This window comes from Fringilla coelebs (assembly GCF_963513975.1).
Source record: "Fringilla coelebs genome assembly, chromosome: 5".
Classification (NCBI taxonomy): Eukaryota; Metazoa; Chordata; class Aves; order Passeriformes; family Fringillidae; genus Fringilla; species Fringilla coelebs.
The window spans coordinates 12,135,645-12,155,066 of NC_140033.1; the positions used below are offsets into that span (position 1 = coordinate 12,135,645).

Consider the following 19,422-nt stretch of genomic DNA (forward strand, 5'->3'; position numbering starts at 1 on the left):
GTAAAGACCTCAACAAAGCAGACCTGTATTACCTTATTTCTAGGAAGTAACTGCTGCTTTGCCAGAAGCTAACCAGAATTTCTGTTTTGAAGACCACTGCATTATTTGCTTAAGGACAAGATGGTCCCTCTCCAAATGACAGCTATTGACCCAAGGAAAATACTAACTCACAGAAACTAACTAAACCACAGAGAGCCAAGACTCTCTCTTCTGGGTACATATTATACAGGGGTTTTGTTACTGACAGAACATTTGTTTCAATTCTTACTTTCTACTTAAATACAAGGATTCTTTTCTGTGCTATAGAAACAACATTCACCTGTACATTAATTAACACTCTACTGAGAATGCAAAATTTGGTTTTTTGCAGAGCACAGGTAACTATGGGAGTAAGGAGTTTTCAGCTAGAAGACTATAGACTAAAAGCTATAGACTTAGCTATAGATTAAAAGCTATTTCATGTCACTCAATACTTAATTACCTATGGAAGAAAAGTTTCACGCTACTCACTCTCATACAATGCTAACAAGTAATGCATAACTATTTTATATTTGTTATATTAACATATAAACACAATAGGCCACCATAAAAACAAATAGAAATCTTACCTTTTTCTGGTACCAAACTATAGCATCAGTTACTTTGGACGCCATTTATTCCACTGAATTCACAGAGTCATTTTAGGCTGTTAACAGAAAGAGACAGAACTTTACTTCCACTTCCCTACAAAGGCCAAGCAGGGAATGCAGAAACACTCCCGTTACCTGCAAATCACTGAACAGCTGTATTGACTTTACACATTGCTTCATCTCTACTCCACTAAGAGTTTGGGCTTTCTCCTCTAGGCAAACAAAAAATTACAAATCTGCTGCTACAGGACATCAAAAGCCCCAGTTTTGTCCTTCCTTCCCAGTAAAACACACAGGCTGCACAGAGGTGATCTGTCATTGTCGCACAGGAACCTCACAAGTGCTTTATTACATGCAGTCTTTTTTTTTTCCTGATAAATTAAGCAACCTATTTCCTGATAAATTAAGCCCAACACAGTACTCTGAAGGCCAGCAATAATTGTTAAAAAATGCAAGAAAAATCCATACACACTATTAGATATACTTGGAGAACAAAACAATATCGGTGCTAGAACTTCACTAATCATAACTAGCACCCTCATGAAAACAGTAGACCAAAACCAAGTCAAAAGGAGAAAACCAAAGAATGGTATGGTTCTTTTAATGGTAACAAATAGCAGCAGCATTAGCTAATACTTGATGCCACTGTAATCAGCAATCAGCATGAAAAAAAGACCAAAACCCAACCTTTCAGCTTACGTAAAATATTTCTATCTTGAAACTATTTTTTACAGTCTTCCTTTGTGTAATCAGTCAGCTAGAGTTCATTAAGAGAGGGAAAAAAATAAAGAAAAGAAAAACATAAAAAGCCTTCAGGTATAGATCTGTGCCTCTCTTGTACTGGGAAGCCCAGAACTGGAGCCAGCACCCCGAGTGTGGCCTCACTGGTGGCAAGGACATGGTTAAGGGTGTCATAAGGAGGGCAGTGACTTAGTCCCCAAACACCAAACTATACATCAAGCATTTTCCAAGATCCATCCTGAGTAAAAATATTACACTTAAGTTGTCAGTATCAACAATAACATTACACCTTATATTTCTTCATTAAAAGGAAGCAAGAATTATTAACCTGTAGGAAGTTTATATAATAAAAGACTATTTGGGATCTACCTCTTGATTTAAAGACATTTGTTTACAGCTTTTACACAGATAAGAAAGGCAAAGAAAAATGCAACATTCAACAAATGGGATAGAAACCAAAATTGTACAGTAGATTACATGAAGACAATGAGTGTCTTTATGAAAGACCTAAGCATTAGAGCAACTCATGACATGTTATTCATCACCAAAAAATTCAGGGTTCGGGTTTTTTCCTTAAAGCAGGTATTAACCACATGAAGTTCATCCAGGGAAAGCGCAACATTCTGCACCCTGGTTGTGTGTGAAGACTGGGGAAAAAAGGCTGGAGAGAAGCTGCAGAACCTGGGGTCCTGGTTCATGGGAACATGAGCCAGCAGTGCCCTGGCAGCCAGGAGGGCCAACCCTGTCCTGGTGACAGCAGGCACAGCATGGCCAGCTGGGCAAGGGAGGGGACTGTCCACTCTGCTCTGCACTGGGATCACCTCAAGTGCTGGGGGCAGTTCTGGGCACCACAACACAAAAGATATGCAGCTGTAAGACAGCACCCAGTGGAGTGCCACAGAGATGGGGTGGTCCTGTGCAAGGCCAGGGAGATGGACTTGATGATCCTTATGGCTCCCTTCCAATGCAGTATGATTCTATTTATTTAAAAAACGACCCTCCAAAAGACTCAGTTCTGCACTGACATTTGTTTGTTCATTCTTCTCTGACTATACCTTTCAAGTAATGCACTGTATAAAATAGGAATATGTCTAATGGACATACTCCTATTTTATACAGTGCATTATTTAAAAGATATAAATAATACTGCCTCTAGTTTGGACATGCACCATATACACTATAGTACAAACCTTCAACAAATGGATTGATATTATATCAGTGCCTGAGGATCTCTAAGAGACATAATGCCACACATGTTCATATTTCCCAAATGAACCTATTTTTAAGATTTCTAACAGTGCAACTCCTGTATCTTCTATACAACTTCATATAAAACTACAACTCAAGAGAAAGAAATGTCTCAGAGAGCTTAGACAGTCATTGAAAATTTCAGAAATGTCAGAACACTGACAATTGGTACAACTGAGCAATCAAACACCTCAATTTTTCCACTGTTGGAAATATCATGTAAGTCACATCAAGTCAGTTAAAGTTGGCAGCCATGACTCTGTCGACATCTGTGATAGTTTCTGATCTATTTGCTTCTGATAACAGAGTCTGTTTTCCTAAGAGCAACTATCAATTATTAAGAATCCACTGGCACAATAAATATCAAAATACTATCACATAAAGGAAGGAGTCCAAGAGAGACTGCTATAACCTGACATATCACATGAGCTGGTGACTTTTCTTTCTCACCCATACAAAGCTTACAGCAGGACTTGCTTTCTTATTGGATAACCTCTTCAATTAAACTTGACTTTAAAAATCCCTTGTTCCACTGGACTCAAAAGTGACATAAAACCCTTCTCCACACACACCACCCACATCACACAGTCACAGTGACAGCAGTGACAGGTGCCAGGGCAGGAAGGGGGCACACAGATATTGATCACACTTGGGGTGCAGTGCAGGAAGGGGCCCCACAGATACTGATCACATTTACACCCTCACCTTCCCTGCCTTCATGACCTCATCTTGGAGGACCTTTAACTCCTTCTCATTTCTCTAAAATATCACTCCTCTCAAATACAATATACCCAGCTTCCTACCAGCCTAATCACAGGATGAGACAAAGGTTGGAACAACTCATTAGAACTGCTGAATCTGGACAGAAACCTCTCCCTCAACAGCTACATTAACTTGATGTCTTTCTCTAAGGTCAATTATTTTTCAGGAAACCAAACATTAGCTCATGAATCCAAGACTTCAAACTGTGTCAAATATGGCTAAAAATGGCTATCAGCCGTTTTAAAGACAGTAACCTTTGTTTGCAGTAGCTTTTTAATTCACTCTAAAATCCTTTGCCTCAAGAAAAAATTACCTCACAAAACTATAAACCAAATATAAAGAAGTAGCTTTATTTGATTTCTATCAACAAACCTGTTATTTAGATTATCCATGGTTTTCATATTTTTAAGAAACTCTCTGCATTAAATCCTCCATAAATCTATTTTGGTGGCATTTAAAGCTTATTAGCATGCACATTTGCATAAACAAATGCCAGGATTATGCTTACAAAAGTAAATAAGACAAAATCATGGGATTGATGTCTCAAAACAGAGTTTGGTGTGCTAAGTAAAAAATACCTCTACTAGGAAATATCACATGCTTTCTCCAAGAGCTACACAACCATTTCTGAGACAGCACAATAATGAAAGGTGAAAAAGTTTATTTAATTATTTCTGTGTTTCTGCTTGCAGGAGCTGGATTTGTCTGTGGTTTGGTTTTTTGTTTGTCTTTAGGTTTTGGGGGGCTTAATGAGATATTATGAGTTTAACAGACTCAGTCTGAAGCCAGCTTATCTGGGTGAGGGATTGGTGGAAACAACTCAAGGCACTTCAGCTGCAGCCCTGGCTCTGACTATCTGCCCCACAGCTCACTGAACACCTCAGACTGTAGACTAAGTATTTTAGCAATTTCAGAACTCTGCATTTTCATTACAACTCGCCCTGCCATTCGTGTTTCCAGCTGACATTGATCCTGAGGTCAGCCTGTAAAAGCCTGGCTCTAAAGCACACCAGGATCAACTGGGTGAAGCTGACAGACAAACACAATCAGACAGAGCAGTCCTGCTCTTCTGCCTGGCTCTCCCCTCATCCTCTCTGGACCCATCCTTCTGCTCCATGTTCTCTGTCAAGTGCCTGCATCTAGGATAGGGACCAGCTTTAGCACTCAGCTGTACAATGTCCTCTGCAGAGTAACTACAGCAAGATTTAAGTTAATCTTAACTAGCTGAAGACTTCAAAGCAACACAAAAAATACTGCCAACTTCAAAGATTAGATAGAGCATCCAAATATAAAAGCTTCATCACAACCTCTCTGTCACAGTCAACAGAGCTTTCGTCACATTTCCATCAAGCAATGCTATGAATAACTAGCAATATTTTTTAATCAAAGCTTCACTACTTTCTTAAAGCTTAATAGAGAGGACTACCTAGTTTTGGTGATCCCTATTCAAAGGTGGGGTTGCTTAGCTATTTCCCAGTTCAGGGCATAATCATATTACACAACACACCTTGCAATCAAAGTAGCAGTTTCTCAAAAGCCACAGAAATTTATATTTAGCTGCCTTCAGGTAGCTAAGAGCTCAAGCCCCACAGTACTGCAGTGCTTACTGAGTAAGACAGGATTTAAATAAATCCAAAGTATATTTAGAAATTTTACTCATATCCACAGGGCTTTGGCGACCCTAGTCAGACATAAATGTATGTCTTTCTAAATGACAGTCTAAAGCAATCTGAACTGACAGAAGTTAAGAATAAAATTGTGTTCTTCCATAGTGACAAAGAAAAAAAATAGCTTTTAAGAATATACAAGTCTAAGCAGTGTCAACTAGCAAAAGGACATAATTAAAAATACAACACAAGCAAGGATGTATAGGCAAAGAGTTGCTGTCCTTGCCTGCAAACACTGTGAATCACTCAGTATTTCAAGGAACCTGTTCCTTTTATAGCAATCCCAACCTGAATGGTCAGGATATCATCCAGCTGTTGAGTCAAGACCTGAGTGTCCTTCTCAACTCGTTATGATCATAGGCTGATGATGCAATGAAGTTGCATGTTCACTATACATCATGAATTTAGGTTGCTTTTGTCTCAAACGTTTTTTATAGTCATTGATTTTTACAACCTTCAGGAAACTAAGACAGTTTTTAAAAGGTTGTCATATAAAGCCATGAGAATACCACATCCTGGTTTCTTCAACTGCTTTCCAAGCTAGAACTGATTTACCATTATGTTAGATCCTCCATATTGCAGTTTCACAATCACAGGTGTCTTTTCACTAAGATTCCCAGCATGTAGGGTAAGAAAAGACAATGAATCAGAACAGTAAAGACCATGGCCTAAACTACTAATTTAATTGCAACATTTGTATCATACAAACTCTCTTAAAGCATTAAACCTGTTCATGCACAGCTAGAAAACAGTGGTTAAAAAAAATAAAGGAAAAACCCTTCACTTTCTAGGTTCAATATCAAAATACAAGTTAACATGAAATTGCTGACATTGTTTGATACTTTAAATTTAAATGAGCTCAAATAAACAGCTCAGTCATATTAGGCATCTGCTGTTGACTGAAAAAGCTGCTTCTGCCATGACATAACAAACCAAGGGAGGCATCCCTGTAATGCAGATCCAGCACTAAACTTACCAGGAGTTATCCATCCTCCACTTAAACCCAGGGGAGTTCTGCCACTGCCACAAACAACAGGATGAAAGCATTAAAGCAAGGCTCCAAAAGAACCATTATTTTTCATGTGCATTACACATAAACCATTAAACCTACATCTCCTTTTTGAAAGGGAACATCAAATACTAAGCAATGCACTCACTGTTCTTTTTAAGTACTTTATCTATGCATCACTGTTCTCAAAACAGCATTTCAGAATTGCAAATTGTATACAAGCAAATGAGAAACTTGTCACTCCTAGGTTCACACCTTTCAGTGGAGGTTTTATCATGTTCCTTCCAGCTACCCTTAAGAAAACCTGCATCAGTCAAAACTGAAGGAAAAAAGTCAAGTTAAATTAAGAAAACCCCAGACACTGCTAACTTAAGGACAACATCCAGCAATCAGCATGAAAATACTCTTCCTGCCAGGCCTGCTGAGCCCCCCCAAGTTGTCTTGCAACCCAAGGTCATAACAACTTGTAAATAAAAAGGAATTAACATACTTGCTTTCCCCTAGGAAGATCAAAACTCTGCTAAAACTGGATACTAGCATTCCTAGGATGTTGCTCATGAGAGTTAATTTTCAAACTCTGCCCTTCACTCCATCTCAAAAAAACCCCAAAATCCCACAAAAAAACCAAAAACCCAAAATGCAGTCACCCCCAAACAACTAATTTTAAAAAAAAAATCAACATCCCTAAATGTCTGCTTTGGGAGCAGCCACAATAAGACAGGAATCAGACCCTATGCTGGCTGCTGGCTAACAAACCCTGCTCTTGAACAGAGATGTACCAAACATGTCATAGATGGTGACAGACACACACATCTGGCAGCAGCAAGTCCATGCCTGCCTGTGCCTCCAGTGAGATGTCAGATGCTGAAAGGCTGACACCTTCTCAGGCCCCAGTATTCTGCCCACAAACCACTGCACCTGATCCTATTTCTGCTGCTGCCTATTTCCTTATAAGTTCATGCCCTTTATCACTCACCAGCCAAGCAGGAAGATATCACAGACACAGAGCATGCAGTGAGAACTAGCTTTCAAAATCTGATGGGAAGCAGACTCAACCTAGCCATCCTCACTTCCACAGCAAACCCACCAGTACCTGAAGCCAGGAAGTGCCACACAAAGTAACTGTCACCCAAGGAATATTTGTTTTGCCAGTGAATTACACAACTGTCTGAAATAGCAACAAAATGTTGACTATCAGGATTTCTGAGATTTATTTCAGGTTATGGTAAAAGAACATTGCGTGCAGTTGTTGCAACTGCTGCAGACATTTCTGGAATCTTTGCCTTAAGATCTGTGCAACCTTCCTAATTTTGTTACATAACTGGTTCAGGGCTTCATTTGAAGTAACTTGACATTGTCTCATAGATACCTTACTCATATAAATAGGGGGGAAGGACTCTGATCTGAGAAGTCCAAGATTCTACACCTCCCATTTACTTTTGAGCCTGCTGCAGTATTTATCAATTAGCAAAAAGCTTCCAATATTTAAACATATTCTGCTGTTCAGCAAAGTAGGAGACTCCAAGCCCTTAAAGGGAACTATACTCGAGTTAATTTTCCTTCTTATCTACTATAAGAGGTTTCTGTTTCAAAATTCTCACCAAATACAGTAATTGCTGTTAGTACACTGGATCTACAAGCCATTTCTGAAAATGCTGTATCTTTAAAAAAAAACAAAAACCACCAGCACATGGTCAATCTCAAGTTCTTTCTATTCCTGTTTTTTGTACTGAATACTACACGCACACACATACATATCCCATTAAACATTTGCAACCTTATACTGAGAAATCCCTGAAACATTGCATGTATACATCTGTTCTTACAACTGTAATAACTTTATTAAGGAACAGAATTTCTATAAACACCAAGTTTTTAATTTATATTTATATATATATATATATAGCTGCCCTAACAAATATTTAGGAAAAAAAAAAAAACAAACTCCAAGCACATATAGTCACCACTTTGAAATAAAATGCCATATTCCTTTCTTCTTTCTTGAGATTCCTAACGCAATAATAAATCTTGCTCACTGGAAATACTGACTTGTGTTTAGGAAGACATGTTTATCTGTCACCAGGCACTGCACAGCAGAGTTGTGGCTTCTTGATGACTACAGTCAGGAAGCTGAAAACCACTCCTAAATCACCAAGTTTGCATCATGTTCTACAAATAGTTATCCAGCAAGTTTTTGAAGCAGCTGAGGCATGAAGTGGCTGAGCTGTCGGAAAAAGCTGCTGCCTCTTATAACAGCCACTGTTCTGTAGGAACAGAGTTGAAAATGCTGAGCATGAATTTTTAAATCTTTAAAAAAATAAAAAAAAAAAAAAGTCTCTGGAGTGATCCAAGCAAGGAATTGCAGAGTAACAAGCCTTACATGTGTATCTGGCAAGGTCCTCAAAACAATCATTAAAAATGGAACACCATTATACCCGAAAGTCTATCTGATAGGGTCTAATCAGCAGTTTCTACACAGGAAGATCATGTCTCGGTCTATCAGTATTTCTGGACATGTCAAGCTAACTGATAGACAAGAGCAAGTGATAGAACATATGTGGACTTTCAAAGAACCTTTGGAAAGATGTCAAAGACTTCCAAAGAGTCTGTTATCTATGAAAAGCAAACACTGCCGCAGATTAAAACCAGCCGAAACACTGAACAAAATCTGGAATCAACACTCTTCACTGCAATCAGCTAATTGGATAATGAAGATGAACAGCAGCATCCAGTCTGCACAGAGCAGGCTATTGATCACCTGGTGCCCAGAAGCTCCTTGGATCACAGACCACTGGCCTGCAGCTCTTCCATTCAGTGCCAGTCCACGGCAAAGTGCACACAAACCCCCATTATCCTCCATGCAGAAGCACCCTAATCCTGAAACCAAACAGACTACATTTTCCTAGTCTGGTGTCTCTATGTTCCACTAGCTTTCACACACTTTAGCACACAGCAGTGACAGAGGCAGACATTCAGGGCCTCATGCAGCACACATGTGCCTGGTGTTCAAGGATGAGAGCATTCAGAAATGGCAAATTCCAGGTAAGTTTTCCAGCCATCAGACTTGTACTAGAGGGTTGAACACAGACACCATGTCATTGCTTATCAGGCCCTGACAGGTAAGGGTAGAGATGCCCCACATTCCTGCTGGCTCCCAGAGCTCTAAAGAAGGAACTTCAAGCAGACACAATCTCTTCCTAAAGACACGTCCACACAACCGATGGCGAAGGTCAGGGTGCCCTGTAAGGCTCCACAAGGGTTTTAAGCACTCTAAACCAGATTCACCACAGGACACTGTCCTTAGTGACCAGCTGCCAGCCCCAGAACCCATCAGACAGGACACAGCTCCCAGGCTCTGGCTGCCCCTGCTGAGCCCACGAGCAGCTCTCACACGATTCATCCGCAGAGCCTCCTGCAGTACAAATGGCACAAACAGAGAGCACGGATGGCACCGAGGCAGCTCTGACCACAGCCAGCTTGAACACTCTGGATCCCTCCCCATAAACCTCCTCAGGCACCATTAACACAGTAATCTCGACTAATTAGGGCTATTTCCCCTCTCCTCCTCCTATCTGGACCAGTAGACTACCGTTTTTGTGAAGTACTGCCTAAATTAAGTTCTGAAATAGAATGAACTGAACCCTGTCCTATTATTCCAAATTTTAAGCTTCTGTTAAAAGGTTCAGCAGCGCTCACTATATTTAGTCAAGAAAACAAGTCAAGAAAACAACAGGTTCCCAGTGATACAGGCAACTTCATTTATTAACTAAGCTGAGATGACAGCAAAGCCAAATTTTTAACAGAGAAATATTATATTACAACACATAAGTAGACTGTTAGACTCATTGCCACAGGAAGTCACTGAAGCCAAGATTTTACTCTCATTCGAAAAGAAAGCAGCTATTTAAACACACAGTAACAATAATAATAAGGGAAAAAAAACAAACACACAGCTGAGGGAATCTCAAGCTTCATAACCCAGGATGCAAGAAAGCATCCAAAGAGATCACTGGGCTGTGCTGGGCCATCCAAACACTGCCCTGAACCCGACCGCACGACGGCCAGAAGCCAACACCAAGGAGAGTGTGAGCCACACACAGAACAAACTGTCCCTTGGACACATCAACACCAAGAGTGTTCAGCTGCCAAGGCAGCATCTGCCAACCACCTAAACCCCAAAAGCATCTGGCGCTGGCCAACTTCCAAAATGCAAGGCTTGCACGATTTCACGTTTGATGTGATATTGCTTTAATTTCTCCTCCCACTCTGCAGTTGTATTTTATTTTTTAAGAACAGAACCACAAATTATTTGCAAATAGGAGTCCAATGCTTGGACTCATTCCAGAAAGCCATCTAGGCTCTTTGGAGAACATCTACCAAGATCACCTCAAATGAGCAAAGAATTAAATACTGAACATTACATGTATTCCAAGCGGAAACAAATTTGGAAAAAAAAAAAATCCCATTCACATGCATAAATTAAGAAATAGGAGAATAGTCTAGGAACTCCCTGATATCCTACCCTTCAACTAAAAAACAAAACAAACAAAAAAGCCCACCACAAACACAAGCTGTATTTCTAAATTTCCTGACACCACAATGGCTATCTCTCTATATGTATACGTGTTTGCTCTAACTTTGAAGCTGCTCTGAGATAGAGCTGGACGAGACTGATGACCTCCAATGACCCTTTGCTAAATTATTCTATTATTACAAGTGGAATATACCCAAACATTACACAGCAATACATTATCACTCTAATCAGTATTAACTCTTTTTTTTCCCTTATGGCAATTTATTAAGCTCTTTGGGTTCTTCTTAAAAACTCAAATATAATTTCTTCAAAGTTAACCATTTCCTCCTCTGCACCCATCAAAAAGGACCTTTATAAATAACAGAACAGTAAACTCAAGGGAGAAAGCATTATATTAAAAGCTTTCAAAGTCTTTTACTTCTCACACCACTACATATCTCTGCGTAAGTGGTGATCAGTTGTCCTCAAACAGGAAGATGCAGCAGTACCTCTGACAGGTACCCCAAAAGTTTTGTTTTGTTTCCTTCATAAAACAAAAAAACATTAGAGAAAAAACAGGCCTACCTTGCTCTGTGGGCAGAAGCAATTAAGTCTGCCTGCTCTTACCATTGTCCCCACCCAAAATATTTTTCCTGCCCCCCACCCATCATAACAACCATCCCAAGTGCTTGGCTGGGCCAGTCAAAGCAGGCTAGTGCTGATGGCTCAGAGCTTAGCACAGAGACTGCCCAGCAGTTGCTCACTTCTTGGAGAAGGGAGGGACTCAATTATGGCTGCCTTTTTTTGGGTAGGAATATTAATTTAGGACACAACCTATCAAAAGTTTTATAAAAATTTGTCACAGTGTAGTAAGGTCTTTCAGTTGCCATTAACTTCAGTTTCATCATCTGAGTAAGAAGTGACTCAAATGGGAGAAGACAGACAAAGGAAGCAATTGTACAAGCTCTGGGCCCTTAATAAGTCTTGCTAAAAATCTACATAAACTGTCTGATGATGAATCCATAAACAACACTGTTTATTGTGAAAAGAACTTCCTCACAGACAAAGGAAAACCCAAACCCCAGTCTTTGACTGGTATCATTCTCACTCACAGGGGTCCTGAGAAAAGACAAAAAAATTCTTCAACAGTATTTCTACTAGAAATAAGTAAAGACAGATATATAGAAAAAGCCAAGGAAGACAGTATATGTAACTTTGGAGAATTAGGAATAAAATAAATATAGTCCACTGCTTTCCAGTGACCCCTGCCAGCTGTGACAGGAACAGCATTGTTCAGCTCCAACAGCCCTGCACCCCTCACTGCCTGGTCAACTGCCCCAAACCAGGCTGACTGGAATTCTTTAACACACCTCTGTCCCCCCTCTAAAACACATCAATACTGTTTCCTCTTTCAAAACCTGCAGGACTTTGACTGCTCCCAGAATTCACACCAATGCCCAGCAGCTATGGATACAGCCGGGATCAACTTTTTGAGACAAGCTGAGTTAACTCTGCTTTGGGAGAAACCCAGTACTACCAGAATACTTGAAATTCTCCATGGAGTTCCCAACAATTACTGACAACTTATTTGTATGTCACGTTCCACACAACACAAGGGGAAAACATTACAGTGCAAACATTGAATTAAACCAACGAGGCTTCCGAATTCTTTTTCTGGTGACTCAGGCTCATGTTTTTATCCTTTGTAATATTTATATCCCGAATAAAAACATACATTGGCAGTAAAACATAGCAACAGAACCTGTAACTGCACAAACATTCCACTTCAAACATGGATTGGGATCTTAAATACACACGTTCCAAGCACTGCTCTCAACCTTCACCTTCAGAAATGAAAGCTGCTTGCAAATACTGTACAATGGAGTCCATCAAGGTGATGTGCATACATAAATTCATAAACACTTTAGCTGAAAGAAATAAGACTTCTGAGAAAAGGATTATCCTTCCCAGGGAGTCACAAGCAAAGAGGCAAACCAAAGAAGATCACCAAAACTTCAGAGCTACAAAAATAGCCAAATGCATGCAGCTATTTATAACCCAGAGATTTATGCACAAAACACTTTTAGCCTCTTAACCTCAGGGAAACGAAGTCTGATGCCAAGCACTAATGTATGGAACAGAAATACAGAAATACATCCTTCTGCTGCTTACTGACCGCTCCAAGTGCAGCTGAAGATATTAGGATTCACTTACTAGGATTAACAGGTTATTTCAAGTGATGCACTTCTCCCTGATAAAACAGATACCACCATCTGTTTAACATCATCAACAGGAAGATATAAGCAGACAAATTACTGATGACACACCGTCCCTAGTCTCATTCCTCTTAGAGAACTCGTGTCTCCAAACTGTAAGGCAAGCTGTATTTTCTGTAGGAACATTTCATCACAAAGAATTTCAGAACATTAATTAAAGTACTTTCAACAAGTCAGGTTTTCCAATTAATTACTTCTTCCATTTAATTATATGACAGATGGATAAGACACTGGCAAATTTGGAACAAAATGCAAGACTGGGCAGCATTGTTTTTCAAGTGACCTGTAACATGGAAAAGCAGTAAAAGGCAAAATATCAGGCACAGAGCTTAACACTATAGACTCAAAGTTTCACTGAATCTGACAGATCCGAGTAACAAGCCCTCAGAGGCTAGGGTATGAGAAATAGAAGCAAAAGTAACAAACACCTGCACAGTTCTAGTACTATGGGATACATTTTCCTCAGCTCCTTTGTTTCTCACAGACAAGACTGCAAATAAAACACCAAGAAAATGAATGCGACAGCAGAAACTTTGAGTGATGAGAAGTTCCCTAATATTTTGATTCCCAAACGGAAAAACAAGGATAAGTTGTAGTCAGGTTGCCACTGCTTTAGGGTGGAAAAAAAGGGAAAAAAAAAAAAAAGGGTAAAGCAAAAGAAAACATGAAGGTACGTAAAACACAAGATACACGAGACGAGGTCAGAGACGAACATGAAGATGCTGAAATTTAGGACCTCTAAAGGGAAGCAGAAAAGACCTTCTATCACCTGACACAGGCACTGAGGCAGCTCCCGGTACGCTCAAGCGGCTCAGCGGGGAGAAGGTGCCTCACAGCAGAGCCGGAGCGGGCAGGCAGAGCCCCGGGCACGACAAGGGCCCCGGACCGTACCTGCACCTCTGCCGCCCTGAGCACACGGCAGCCCGGACACCGACGGCTCCGGGACGGCGCGCCCGCTGCCCAGCCGGACCCGATGCGGCTCCGCGGCGTTGCGGACAGGGGCCGCTCGGAGCCGCGCTCAGACCCCCGCCCCAGCGGCGCCGGCAGAGCGCCGGCTCCCGCCGGAGGGAACGGCGGCGCCGCGGAGGCCGCGGGCCGCCCGCCCTTGCCCCGGCAGGGGCTGCCCCGGGGGAGGTGGGGGGCGGCAGCCGCCCCGCTCCCGCCGCCCGGCCAGGGGAACCGCGGCAGCCCCGCCGGTGATGCGCGTCCCGCGCCTCCGCCGCGCTGTCCCCTAGCACCGAGAGGGCACCGCCGCCTCGCCCCGGCCGGCCCCCCGCGCCCCGGTCGGCCCCTTGCCCAGCCGCGCGGGGAACTCGGCGCCCCGGTTCTCCCCCCCGCCGCTGCCCCGGCGGGGCGAAGACGCCCCCGGGTGCCGGAGCCCTCCCCGGGTGCCGGAGCCCCCCCCGCCGCCATCTCACCGTTCGCCGGTGCCGCGGGGCAGCGCGCGCCGCACGCAACGGCGGCGGGAGCGCGAGGCGGCGGCGGGAAGGCGCGCGCGAGGCAACAGCTGGCGGGGGAAGCGCGGGGGGGGGGGGAGCGGCGCGCGCGTCCAGGCGCCAGCGGCGGCAGCAACAGCGCGCCACCCGCGCGCGCCGCCGGGCCGGGGGCGGGGCCAGCGCGGGCCGGCAGCCAGCGGCAGCTCCTCCGCCTCCGGGGGCGGGGCCGAGGCGTGATTGGCGGTGGCGCAGCCCAACGAGCGCACGAGGAAGGCGGGGCTGCCCTTGACGGACAGGCGGCGGTGAGGAGGCGGGGCCGCTGTGACAGACAGCCCTTTGCACCAATCGGCAGCGGGGGCGGGGCTCCAGGCTGACATCCCCCCACGCCGCAGGCCGGGATGGGCGGCCCGGGCTCGAGGGGCGTCACCGACGGCTGGGATAGGAAGGCGGGATTAACTTGAGCGACGTCGCCGTAGCCCAATGACAATGAGGGGCGGCAGGAAGCTCCTCCCCGCTGGCCAATAGCAGGCGCGGGGCGGGTGAGGGGGGCGGGCGGTTCCCTGAGGCGGAGCGGGCGGGGAGGGCCCCGCGCCCCCTCAGCTGAGCGCGGGCCCCGCGGACCGGGGGATGCGCCGGGACCTGCGGTAGGTGACGGGCAGCGAGGGGGGCTCCCGCCTCCGGGACCTCCGGCAGGGCCGGGGAAGCGGGGCCGGGCGGGACAAGGCCGTGAGGCCGAGGGAGGGGCCGAGTTTGTGAATACACAACTGTGTTTAAATGGGGTTTTCAGCCGGGCCTACCGCAGTATTTCTTTCGAAGTGTTAAATTACCCATAGGCTCTAAAACGGTATTTAATCGAACTGGGGTTCTGTTTAATATGGTTTTACCATAATTCGAATTTCAGGACTTTTTTTAGGCGATGCTCAAGATTTAAATCCTAATGTGTAGGTTCATGTTATTACTACTGAGCTGACTGTCATGTGGATGTTGCCTTCCTCTTTTTTCTTTTTTTTCTCCTGAACAGGCCAGTATTAGCTATCATAATATCCTCGTTAGGCAGATCATCCCACCAAGGTCAGTGATGCTCCTTGGATAGTTTCTCCTCACTGAAAATATTCACTCTCTAATTATCTCGGTCCTTTAATAGGAGTCAAGAGCTTTTTTATTTTCACACTCTGACATCCCATCAGTGTTCTCACTGAAGAGCCAGTTCAGACCTATAGCACAGCTGTATCCTTTTCCCAGTGTCACCCAGCCTGTTGGGATACCTGGGCTCTTGCAAAGAATCTGCCCATCATCTTTCTTTCATTATAAGATAATCAAATGCTCCATTGTTATGTCAGTTCTATATCCAGCTCTCAGCCTTCAAAATCTAGTAGCTTTCTTTACTTGGACTCTTAGATCTCAAAAGTACACCTGGATTTTCTTGAGTTTTCATCTCAAAATGCCTCTAAAACTGGCTGAAGCCTTGCAGTCCTGGCCAATCTGGCAGGAGTGTCTGTTAGGTCAGAGATCAGCAGTTTAACTTCTTCCCATGTTGAATTTTCTGCCTGTTTTTTCCAGTTGTTGCAAAGTGGTTCTTAGCAATCTGAAAGTATTTTCAAGTGAACAACCTTCAAATTAAGTAGCTCCATGTAATACATCTTCAGTAGCTCCATGTAATACATCTTCAGTAGCTTTGTGTTTCCTCCAGAGAGAGGTGATAGCACCTTCTCTGAGTATCTGATAACCTGATACTTCGAAGAGTGTTGAGTTTCTTTTTTCCTTTCAGACCCAAGTTTCCAGTCTGTTTCTGTTTGGTTTCCGCTTTCTCCAGTTTGCTAATAAGAGAGTGCCCTTCTTGTAGTGTTTGTAGCGTTGATTTCCAGAACTGGTTTTGAAAAACATTCTCATGAAAAGAATGTTGAAACTTCATTTCAGACCATGACTCCTCACTTTAGCCACAGACTTGCACTTGAGAATATTGGAAGTGTTTTCAAAATACTGTAAATGCTTTAGGCCAGACATAGTAATTGTTCTGTAATCCCCTGCCAGCTGGTTAGGTTTGCTTCTGTAACAAGAGCAAAACAATGCTATCTAAACCTCCTCCAATTTTTTTGTCCCCTTAACTCTTGAGTGCTGCTTCTGAGTTTCCCCTCTTCCCCAACGAAGAGAAGGCTGGGGGGTCTTGGTTCCAGCCTGGCAGGAACTGCCTTTACCCAGACCCTTTGGTGATCTGAGCAGAACTGAGACTGTGAAAAGCAAAACTACAAAATCCCGCTTTAAATTTACTTTGTTTTTTCTAGTTCAGCTCAGGGAACCGGCCTGATTTGGACACAAGTGTCAGCCCCAAAACAAAGAGGGGATGTGCTGACTGCAGCTCCAATTATTTTAGGCAAAACTGGATCTTGTTACAAGAAATCTTACTAAATCAAATCTACTAAATCAAATCCATTCAAACTTCAAACCCAGACTGAACAAAATAGTAGATGTTTGTTGAACTGTGTATCAGAAGATGCAGCTTTAAACTGTTGGATGATTTCAGTGATGTACAAAATTGTTTCCCCTCGCTGTAAAATAGTAGGTCATCTCATAACCGGGTGAGACAGCAACTTTTATTTCCCTCCTTCCAGCAGCAAATCTTATCTGAGCTCAGAATTTGTTCAACTTTCTAATCTGGGAAAAAACTATTCCAGTTTAAAAAAAAAAAAGGGTGGCAGTAGATTTGTAGATTTCTGCTTGTTGGGTGAGTTCAGCAGCCCCAATCAGGCGATGTTGTGTGCCGTGGTAATAACACACAGGAAGCAGCAGCAGCTTCTGGGCACGGGCACTGGGGGCACAGAGGGGAAGCCGCTCTTGTCCTTCCCTCAGCATCTGGTGCTGAGGATTCAGTGCTTCAGAATACAACATCACACTTCCAGTAATTCAAATATTTTTCTAGTCTGGAACAAATAAAAGCTCATTTTCTTACTTCAGGTGAAAGACTATTTGTGTTCTAAAGGGAATTAGTAAAAAATTTAACTCAAATTTTTTAAATAATTAAAATACCTATTTCAGCACCATTTCACTGGTAAAAATTATTCATTTTTGTAGCACGAAATCTAGAGGAAGATCATGGTCCTTCACACTTCTGCTTTTTACACTTGTAGTGAAAGGCTTTTGGCAAATGCAGTGGTAAAAACTATCCAGTTAGGAAGATAAAAACTTCACTTTCGTGACTGCAGCAGCAGATGCATTTGTCTTGTTTTTCTTTTGTCATGACTACAGAGAAATTAAAATATCCTACCCAGCCAATAAACCTGTCAGCCAGTGTCTGAAATACTTGAGATACCTGCCAAAAAGCAAACCTTATCTCTAGCTTTTAGTAATTTCAAGATTGCCGGCTGACAGAAAGCTGGGCAATGCTCACTGGCTCAGTTTGAGCCCAGATCACTTCAGCTGCAGCTCTGCAAACTGCAGGATCCCTCCGAGAGTTTTTGGGCTCCTTTGTGCTGGTTCACATTTTACTGTGGTTATTTTGTTACAGAGAGAGAACTGTTATGTTTTGTTTTCAAGTGTTAGCTCTGAGTGCCTCAGTACTGGTGGAAAATGGATCTAAACAGATTCTTAGCATTCAAAAATCCCTAAATGAGTCTGACAGCTTGTTTAGGATTAAAGTACAGTTTGTTTCACAGAACAAATTTAGATGAAGGCATGTTACACAGCTGACTTAAGGCACTCCAAGGGAATGGTGGACTGGAACAAACACTGCTCAGCTGAGCATGCTAATTATGAAAATGCTAGGAAGCAGTATGTGGGTGAGGTTAGGAGTGGGAAAGCAAGAGCAAGGAATTGGTCTCCTTTATGGAATATGCCTAATGGTGGTGTAGTGCCATCTTTTGATGCCTTCCCTCCCCTTCTTGTTTTGTTAGGTTGTTGCTGACAGCGAAGGCTTTCCTCTCAAAGCTGTTTAAATGAGAATGTCCCTGGCGCAAAGAGTGCTGCTGACATGGCTTTTTACCTTACTCTTCCTGATCATGCTGGTGCTGAAGCTGGATGAGAAAGCACCGTGGAACTGGTTCCTCATTTTTATTCCAGTGTGGATATTTGACACGATCCTTCTAGTTATGTTAATTGTAAAAATGGCTGGACGCTGCAAGTCTGGCTTTGACCCCCGCAACGGCTCCCAGAACATGAAGAAGAAAGTCTGGTACCTCATTGCCATGCTGCTGAAATTGGCCTTCTGCCTGGCCCTGTGTGCCAAGCTGCAGCGATTCACCACCATGAAACTGGCCTATGTGTTCATCCCTCTCTGGGCCTTGCTGCTTGGGGGCATGGTGGAACTTGGATACAATATCTTCTATGTACGAAGAGACTAGGCTATGCCAGGTGGTTTCCAGTGCCAAGGCTGGCACCAAATTACTAGATTATTACCATTTTGCCACAAATTTGATCTTCAAACTAGAAAGCCAAATGAGTCAAGCTGGAGACTTAAGCTAAAGCAGACTGAAGACTGAAAGTAGACGTTTTGTTTTTTTATTTTAAAACTCACATATGCTCTTGTAAATAAAAGTATTTGTTCAACATAAGCTGTTCTAATATGATTACTGATATTTGTTACATGGAATAAGATATGGGTTCTTCATGTGCAGGTAGAAGACCTTGTCAAAGAAACAACAAGTGTTCTACCCAGAGTATTCATCACATTGAGTAATCCTGGGAAAGAGGACTAACATTTTCTGCTACTTATGCTGTAAGTCAAGAAATAACCAGTTACAGTAATTTCCATAAGGAGCTGCATTTGCTTTAAAAATCAGTTACAATTGACAGCAGCCAAATAAGAGCAAGAAAAGGAATAAAGTAATACACTTTTTTTTTTTTTTGGACAGTGAGATTCCATTACCAGTGTAAAAACAAGCAGTTTTCTAAGCTGCTGAAACAGCCCATAACCAGTATGTTAACCTTAGGGAACACATTTGGTAGCTGAGCTGTGCCAGCAGTCCTGAGATGCAGAGAAGAGAGAGACAATGGTATTTCTTTTCCAAGTGAGAGATCACCAATGCTGCAAGAGACTGAAAATACAGGGTGAGTATACAATACTGCATTTGTACCTGCCCAGTGTGGTACTTGAACAAGACAGTTTTTAATAGGGGAGGATATGAAATTTTTGGGGGTGAAGCCTTGGC

General features: G+C 42.9%; 2 protein-coding genes across 3 annotated transcripts in view; one reads left to right on the forward strand and one right to left on the reverse strand.

The window, feature by feature from the left end:
• Window positions 1-14,322, reverse strand: part of PHTF2 (putative homeodomain transcription factor 2) — a 62,081-nt gene extending 47,759 nt beyond the window's left edge. For both annotated transcript variants that reach the window (XM_084206514.1, XM_084206512.1), the window contains exons 1-2: window positions 14,264-14,322; window positions 609-685 (exon numbers count right to left, since the gene is read on the reverse strand). In XM_084206514.1, coding sequence (XP_084062640.1) covers window positions 609-653 — 45 coding nt within the window. In that variant the 5' untranslated portion in view covers window positions 654-685; window positions 14,264-14,322. The remainder of the gene's footprint in view (window positions 1-608; window positions 686-14,263) is intronic.
• A 477-nt stretch (window positions 14,323-14,799) lies between these two features.
• Window positions 14,800-18,819, forward strand: TMEM60 (transmembrane protein 60). The gene is made up of 2 exons (XM_084205811.1): window positions 14,800-14,925; window positions 18,169-18,819. Exon 2 carries the CDS (start codon window positions 18,211-18,213, stop codon window positions 18,613-18,615), a length of 405 nt encoding a protein of 134 aa, XP_084061937.1. The 5' UTR covers window positions 14,800-14,925; window positions 18,169-18,210; the 3' UTR covers window positions 18,616-18,819.
• Window positions 18,820-19,422: the final 603 nt, after the last annotated feature.

Bases quoted from the DNA above. Each gene is read 5' to 3' on its own strand.
- TMEM60 (XM_084205811.1), top strand. From the start codon at position 18,211: ATGAGAATGTCCCTGGCGCAAAGAGTGCTGCTGACATGGCTTTTTACC.